The 8750-nt window shown below is 45.6% G+C and overlaps 1 protein-coding gene across 1 annotated transcript in view; it reads right to left on the minus strand.

Moving 5' to 3' along the window:
• Window positions 1-8344, minus strand: part of LOC121839167 (early nodulin-75-like) — a 45713-nt gene extending 37369 nt beyond the window's left edge. The window contains exons 1-2 of the mRNA XM_042296572.1: window positions 8333-8344; window positions 4911-6588 (exon numbers count right to left, since the gene is read on the minus strand). Coding sequence (XP_042152506.1) covers window positions 4911-6588; window positions 8333-8344 — 1690 coding nt within the window. The remainder of the gene's footprint in view (window positions 1-4910; window positions 6589-8332) is intronic.
• Between the last annotated feature and the right edge of the window lie 406 nt (window positions 8345-8750).

An 8750-nucleotide genomic window follows, 5' to 3' on the forward strand; every position in this document is an offset into this window, starting at 1 on the left:
TCACTGCTATGTTAACCCAGTGTGTGTGTAGTGGCCATGTCACTGCTGTGTGTGGGTGTGTGAGACAGAGGAGAGTCCCATAGAGGCCATGCCACTGTCATATTAACCCAGTCCCTGTAGAGGCCATGTCACTGCTATGTTAACCCAGTCCCTGTAGAGGCCATGTCACTGCTATGTTAACCCAGTCCCTGTAGAGGCCATGTCACTGCTATGTTAACCCAGTCCCTGTAGAGGCCATGTCACTGTTGTATAAACACAGTCCCTGTTTTTGGATGCCATGTCACAGATACAGTTGAAGTCGGAAATGTACATACACTTAGGTTGGAGTCATTAAAACTAGTTTACATACACTTAGGTTGGAGTCATTAAAACTCGTTTCTCAACCTCTGCACAAATGTCTTGTTAACAAACTATAGTTTTGGCTAGTCAGGTAGGACATCTACTTTGTATATGACACAAGTCATTTTTCCAACAATTGTTTACAGACAGATTATTTCACTGCTAATTCACTGTATCACAATTCCAGTGGGTCAGACATTTACACACACTAAGTTGACTGTGCCTTTAAACAGCTTGGAAAATTCCAGAAAGCTTCCGATAGGCTAATTGACATCATTTGAGTCAATTGGAGTTGTACTGTGGATGTATTTCAAGGCCTACCTTCAAACGCAGTGCCTCTTTGCTTGACATCATGGGATAATCAAAAGAAATAAGTAAAGACCTCAGAAAAAATTGTAGACCTCCACGTGTCTGGTTCATCCTTGGGAGCAATTTCCAAATGCCTGAAGGTACCACATTCATCTGTACAAACAATAGTACGCAAGTATAAACACCATGGGACCACGCAGCCATCATACCACTCAGGAAGTAGAAGCATTCTGTCTCCTATAGACGAATGTACTTTGGTGTGAAAAGTGCAAATCAATCCCAGAACAACAGCAAACGACCTTGTGAAGATGCTGGAGGAAACAGGTACAAAAGTATCTATATCCACAGTAAAACGAGTCCTATATCGACAGAACCTGAATGGCCGCTCAGCAAGGAAGAAGCCACTGCTCCAAAACCCCTATAAAAAAGCCAGACTACGCTTACCAACTGTACATGGGGACAAAGATTGTACTTTGTGGAGAAATGTCCTCTGGTCTGATGAAACAAAAATCGAACTGTTTGACCATAATGACCATTGTTATGTTTGGAGGAAAAAGGGGGAGGCTTGCAAGCAGAACAACACCATCCCAACCGTGAAGCACGGGGGTGGCAGTGTTATGTTGTGGGAGTGCTTTGATGCAGGAGGGCCTGGTGCACTTCACAAAATAGATGGCATCATTTGGAGGGAAAATTATGTGGATATATTGAAGCAACATCTCAAGACATCAGTCAGGAAGTTAAAGCTTAGATCTCAAATGGGTCTTCCAAATGAACAATAACCCCAAGCATATTTCCAAAGTTGTGGCAAAATGGCTTAAGGACAACAAAGTCAAGGTATTGGAGTGGCCATCACAAAGCCCTGACCTCAATCCTATAGAAATGTTGTGGGCAGAACTGAAAAAGCGTGTGCGAGCAAGGAGGCCTACAAACCTGACTCAGTTACACCAGCTCTGTCAGGAGGAATGGGCCAAAATTCACCCAACACAGAACGCTACCCAAAACATTTGACCCAAGTTAAACAATTTAAAGGCAGTGCTACCAAATACTAATTGAGTATGTAAACTTCTGACGCACTGGGAGTGTGATGAACAAAATCAAATCTGAAATAATTCATTCCCTGTACTATTATTCTGACATTTTATATTCTTAAAATAAAGTTGTGATTTTAACTGACCTAAGACAGGGAATTTTTACTAGGATTAAATGTCAGGAATTGTGAAAAAAACTGAGTTCAAATGTATTTGGCTAAGGTGTTTGTAAACTTCCGACTTCAACCGTAAATCCTCACAGTCCCTGTAGAGGCCATATCACTGCTATATTAACACAGTCCCTGTAGAGGCCATATCACTGCTATATTAACACAGTCCTTGTAGAGGCCATGTCACTGCTATATTAACACAGTCCCTGTAGAGGCTTTATCACTGCTATATTAACACAGTCCCTGTAGAGGCCATATCACTGCTATATTAACACAGTCCCTGTAGAGTGTTAACAACACTGTCATCTCAGATTTTCAAAATATGCTTTTCAACCAAAGCTACACAAGAATTTGTGTAAGAGTATTGATAGCCTAGCATAGCATTAAGCCTAGCATTCAGCAGGCAACATTTTCACAAAAACAAGAAAAGCATTCAAATGAAATCATTTACCTTTGAAGAACTTTGGATGTTTTCAATGACGAGACTCTCAGTTAGATAGCAAATGTTCATTTTTCCAAAAAAGATTATTTGTGTAAGTGAAATAGCTCCGTTTTGTTCATCACGTTTGGCTAAGAAAAAAAAACAAAATGCAGTCACTTACAACACCAAACTTATTTCCAAATTAGCTCCATAATAACGACAGAAACATGGCAAACGTTGTTTAGAAACAATCCTCAAAGTGTTTTTCACAATTCTATTTGATGAAAAATCATTCCTGGCAGTCGGTTTGTCATCAGAGGCAAACGGAAAAATACTGCAGCTGGAGATTACGCAATAATTGCGACGGAGGACACCAAGCGACCACCTGGTAAATGTAGTCTCTTATGGTCAATCTTCCAATGATATGCCTACAAATACGTCACAATGCTGCAGACACCTTGGGGAAAACATGGAAAAGGTAAGCTGACTCCTAGCTCATCCACAGCCATATAAGGAGTCATTGCCATGAGGCGGTTTCAAAAAATGCGGCACTTCCTGATTGTATTTTTATCTGTTTTTTTTCTGTAACATCAGTTCTGTGGCACTCACAGACAATATCATTGCAGTTTTGGAAATGTCAGAGTGTTTTCTTTCCAAAGCTGTCAATTATATCCATAGTCGAGCATCTTTTCGTGACAAAATATCTTGTTTAAAACGGGAACGTTTTTCATCCAAAAATTAAAAGAGCGCCCCCTATATCGAAGAAGTTAATCAAACAAAAGGACCATTTGTGATGTTTATGGGACATATTAGCGTACCAACAGAAGAAGATCTTCAAAGGTAAGGCATGAATTATATCTTTATTTCTGCGTTTTGTGTCGCGCCTAGCGGGTTGAAATATGAATGTCATGTGTTTGTTTGGTGGGGTGCTATCCTCAGATAATCGCATGGTTTGCTTTCGCCGTAAAGCCTTTTTGAAATCTGACACGTTGGCTGGATTACCAACAAGTGTAGCTTTAATTTGGTGTATTGAATGTGTGATTTCATGAAAGTTTCATATTTATTGTCATTTAATTTGAATTTGGCGCTCTGCCATTTCACCGGATGTTGTCGAGGGGTACCGCTAGCGGAACGTCTAGCCGTAACCCAGTCCCTGTAGAGGCCATGCCATTGCTATGTTAACCCAGTCCCTGTAGAGGCCATGCCATTGCTATGTTAACCCAGTCCCTGTAGAGGCCATGCCATTGCTATGTTAACCCAGTCCCTGTAGAGGCCATGCCATTGCTATGTTAACCCAGTCCCTGTAGAGGCCATGCCATTGCTATGTTAACCCAGTCCCTGTAGAGGCCATGCCATTGCTATGTTAACCCAGTCCCTGTAGAGGCCATGCCCAGTCCCTGTAGAGGCCATGCCATTGCTATGTTAACCCAGTCCCTGTAGAGGCCATGCCATTGCTATGTTAACCCAGTCCCTGTAGAGGCCATGCCATTGCTATGTTAACCCAGTCCCTGTAGAGGCCATGCCATTGCTATGTTAACCCAGTCCCTGTAGAGGCCATGCCATTGCTATGTTAACCCAGTCCCTGTAGAGGCCATGCCATTGCTATGTTAACCCAGTCCCTGTAGAGGCCATGCCATTGCTATGTTAACCCAGTCCCTGTAGAGGCCATGCCATTGCTATGTTAACCCAGTCCCTGTAGAGGCCATGCCATTGCTATGTTAACCCAGTCCCTGTAGAGGCCATGCCATTGCTATGTTAACCCAGTCCCTGTAGAGGCCTTGTCTCTGCTGTATAAACACAGTCTTACTGGTCATATGACAATATTCTCACAACTCAGCAAAACTGCGCTAAAGCAACCATAAAACAGAGTGGAGATGAACAATGAGTGCTGCTGAAGGAGCAGGTCAAGGGCAGTTGGAGAGATTGATAGCTTGACAGCCTCCTAATCACATGTTTATTCATTAATCAAATGCATTTCCATAGACTCACTCAGTCAGTCAAACACAATATGTATTTAGATAATAGATATGTCCCATACACAGTCCATCTCACCGACTGTACCTCTGATTGCCCAGTCAAATTCCCTATTTCATCCAAACCCCTTCAACTCTATTCCAATAATAGGATTGGCATGCTGCTGAAATCCATCGGCTGAAATCAAGGCCAGCGTCTGACACTCGGCAAAAAATAATTGGCATTACACTTGAAGGAGCAGCGTGTGTGAGTGAGTGTGTGGTGTGTATGCATGAGTGTGTGGTGTGTATGCATGAGTGTGTGGTGTGTATGCATGAGTGTGTGGTGTGTATGCATGAGTGTGTGGTGTGTATGCATGAGTGTGTGGTGTGTATGCATGAGTGTGTGGTGTGTATGCATGAGTGTGTGGTGTGTATGCATGAGTGTGTGGTGTGTATGCATGAGTGTGTGGTGTGTATGCATGAGTGTGTGGTGTGTGTGCACGGCGGGCTAGTTTGTGTTTGCGTTTATACATGCCTAGATGTGTGTATGTCCATGTGTGTGCGTGTGTGTGTCCATGTGTGTGTGTGTGTGTGTGTGTGTGTGTGTGTGTGTGTGTGTGTGTGTGTGTGTGTGTGTATGCATGCGGCGAGCCACTCAAGGTTACAGTGGTTGTTATGATTACTCCACCACTAGGTCTATCATAATGAATATTTAAAATTAAGGGGGTCTCTCTGGAGGGGTTCTCTCTGGAGGGGGTCTCTCTGGAGGGAGTCTCTCTGGGGGTCTCTCTGGGGGTCTCTCTGGAGGGGGTCTCTCTGGAGGGGGTCTCTCTGGAGGGAGTCTCTCTGGGGGGTCTCTCTGGAGGGGGTCTCTCTGGAGGGAGTCTCTCTGGAGGGAGTCTCTCTGGGGGTCTCTCTGGAGGGGGTCTCTCTGGAGGGGGTATCTCTGGAGGGGGTCTCTCTGGAGGGGGTCTCTCTGGAGGGGGTCTCTCTGGGGGAGTCTCTCTGGGGGGGTCTCTCTGGAGGGGGATCTCATGGGGGGATCTCTGGGGGGTATCTCTGGGGATCTCTCTGGGGGTCTCTCTGGAGGGGGATCTCTGGGGGGGTCTCTCTGGAGGGGGGATCTCTGGGGGGTCTCTCTGGAGGGAGTCTCTCTGGGGGGTCTCTCTGGGGGTCTCTCTGGAGGGGGTCTCTCTGGAGGGGGTATCTCTGGAGGGGTCTCTCTGGAGGGGGTCTCTCTGGAGGGAGTCTCTCTGGGGGTCTCTCTGGAGGGGGTCTCTGGAGGGGGATCTCATGGGGAGGTATCTCTGGGGGAGTCTCTCTGGAGGGGGATCTCTCTGGGGGTCTCTTTGGAGGGGGATCTCTGGGGGTCTCTCTGGAGGGGAATCTCTAGGGGAGGTCTCTCTGGAGTGGGGGATCTCTCTGGGGGTGTGTCTCTCTGGAGGAGGGATCTCTGGAGGGGGTCTCTCTGGGGGTCTCTCTGGGGGGTCTCTCTGGGGTGGGGGTCTCTCTGGGGGGCGTCTCTCTGGAGGGGGGATCTCTGGAGGGGGTCTCTCTGGAGTGGGGGATCTCTCTGGGGCGGGGTCTCTCTGGAGTGGGATCTCTGTGGGGGTCTCTCTGGAGTGGGGGATCTCTCTGGGGGTCTCTCTGGGGGCTCTCTCTCGGGGGTCTCTCTGGGGAGTATCTCTCTGGGTGGGGTCTCTCTGGAGGGGGATCTCTGGGGAGGTCTCTCTGGAGTGGGGGATCTCTCTGGGGGTCTGTCTCGGGGGGTCTCTGGGGGTCTCTCTGGAGGGGGATCTCTCTGGGGGTCTCTCTGGAGGGGGTCTCTCTGGAGGGAGTCTCTCTGGGGGTTCTCTCTGGAGGGGGTCTCTCTGGAGGGGGATCTCTCTGGGGGATCTCTCTGGGGGTCTCTTTGGAGGGGGATCTCTGGGGGGTCTCTCTGGAGGGGAATCTCTAGGGGAGGTCTCTCTGGAGTGGGGGATCTCTCTGGGGGTGTGTCTCTCTGGAGGAGGGATCTCTCTGGGGGTCTCTCTGGGGGATCTCTCTGGGGTGGGGGTCTCTGGGGGGCGTCTCTCTGGAGGGGGTCTCTGGAGGGGGTCTCTGGAGGGGGGATCTCTCTGGGGCGGGGTCTCTCTGGGGGATCTCTGTGGGGGTCTCTCTGGAGTGGGGGATCTCTCTGGGGGTCTCTCTGGGGGCTCTCTCTGGGGTCTCTCTGGGATCTCTGGGTGGGGTCTCTCTGGAGGGGGATCTCTGGGGGGTCTCTCTGGAGTGGGGGTCTGGGGGTCTGTCTCGGGGGGTCTCTGGGGGTCTCTCTGGAGGGGGATCTCTCTGGGGGTCTCTCTGGAGGGGGATCTCTGGGGGTCTCTCTGGAGTGGGGATCTCTCTGGGGGGCTCTCTCATGGGGGGTCTCTCTGGACATTGCAGAGTTATCCTTACCATGGGGTAATTATACAAAGAGACAGGACTCAGATGTACATTGCAGACAGGATCCAGATGTAATTATATAAAGAGACAGGACTCCAGATGTAATTATACAAAGAGACAGGACTCCAGATGTAATTATATAAAGAGACAGGACTCCAGATGTAATTATATAAAGAGACAGGACTCCAGATGTAATTATACAAAGAGACAGGACTCCAGATGTAATTATATAAAGAGACAGGACTCCAGATGTAATTATACAAAGAGACAGGACTCCAGATGTAATTATATAAAGAGACAGGACTCCAGATGTAATTATACAAAGAGACAGGACTCCAGATGTAATTATACAAAGAGACAGGACTCCAGATGTAATTATATAAAGAGACAGGACTCCAGATGTAATTATATAAAGAGACAGGACTCCAGATGTAATCCTATAAAGAGACATGACTTATACATACATGGGGTTGTCTGATGGTGTGACAATCAACTCTTTACATTTTGTAATGACCTTTACAAACATTTATAAACTCTCCCGAGATCACGGAACATCTGACAGAATGTTTTGGTGTCATGGGTGTGTAGAATTCAATCATTTTCATATTAGTATTTTCATATCTTTTTAGTTCTTGATATCTAGTTCTTGATTCTGAGTGGGAGTAACGAGTTTTAAGGGCTGAACTTTCCATTTAAGATATTAAACTTGTCCTTGTGCTCAAACTTGAGCAATCTCTTAAGACCATACTTTTGCTTAAAGTCATGCACTGAAATCAATGGAAGATTTGCACAGAACTTTCAGTTAAGTGTAGGTATATTAGGTCAGAATTTTCACAGCCTTACGGGACCATTCTAAAACTAAATGTAATGTAGGAATGGCATTTTCTCTACATCTGACTAGTTTAACGAGTTACAATGTGTCAGATACCTATGACCTAAGTCCTATTGAAGATAAAGTTGTCCCGTCTATTAGAGGTTTTAAATCTCAGGTCGTGTTAGGAAAAGAGCTTCAGCGATAAGAAAAAAAGCACTCTATGACCCTAACACCAGTAACCAGGAACAGGTAAGTCACAGATAGGAAAAAGTCATTTCCAAATGTGTAAATCACTTTTGAAACCTAATTCCATCCCTAGGGAAGAGATGATAACGCTAACAGTGTCCTGATCCAATCTAGGTAATGTATATAAACTTAAAATGGCGTATAAACTTTTAGTATAAATTACCCTGTTAAACGTCTACAATTACAAGATTTACAATTCAACTTAAATAGCATAAAATCTAGCATCCAATCTAGCATCCAATCTAGCATCCAACCTAGCATCCAACCTAGCATCCAATCTAGCATCCAACCTAGCATCCAAGCTAGCAACCAATCTAGCATCCAATCTAGCATCCAACCTAGCATCCAATCTAGCACCCAACCTAGCATCCAAGCTAGCAACCAATCTAGCATCCAATCTAGCATCCAATCTAGCATCCAATCTAGCATCCAACCTAGCATCCAACCTAGCATCCAATCTAGCATCCAATCTAGCATCCAACCTAGCATCCAAACTAGCATCCAAACTAGCATCCAATCTAGCATCCAACCTTGATGCATTCTATTCATTCTCATGTCCAGTGCACATATCCCTTTTGTCCACTGATCACAATAACAATCTACGCCTCAACTTCTCATCACTGTACCTCTCTTTTCATTCACGTTGATCTTTTCTTCCAAGGCTACTGTGAGGAGGAAGAGGAGGGAGGAGGAGGAAGATAAGAATAGAATGGGAGGAGGAAAAAGGAGGGAAAGAATTGATAGATCTCACTGAACAATGACACCATTACCAACTAACAAAATGGGGACTCAGGAAATCAGTCTAAAGCGTGTTTGTGATTTGATCTGTTAATCAGTGTGTGTGATTTGATCTGTTAATCAGTGTGTGTAATTTGATCTGTTAATCAGTGTGTGTGATTTGATCTGTTAATCAGTGTGTGTGATTTGATCTGTTAATCAGTGTGTGTGATTTGATCTGTTAATCAGTGTGTGTGATTTGATCTGTTAATCAGTGTGTGTGATTTGATCTGTTAATCAGTGTGTGTGATTTGATCTGTTAATCAG

Source organism: Oncorhynchus tshawytscha, linkage group LG14 (assembly GCF_018296145.1).
Source record: "Oncorhynchus tshawytscha isolate Ot180627B linkage group LG14, Otsh_v2.0, whole genome shotgun sequence".
In the NCBI taxonomy this organism is placed as follows: Eukaryota; Metazoa; Chordata; class Actinopteri; order Salmoniformes; family Salmonidae; genus Oncorhynchus; species Oncorhynchus tshawytscha.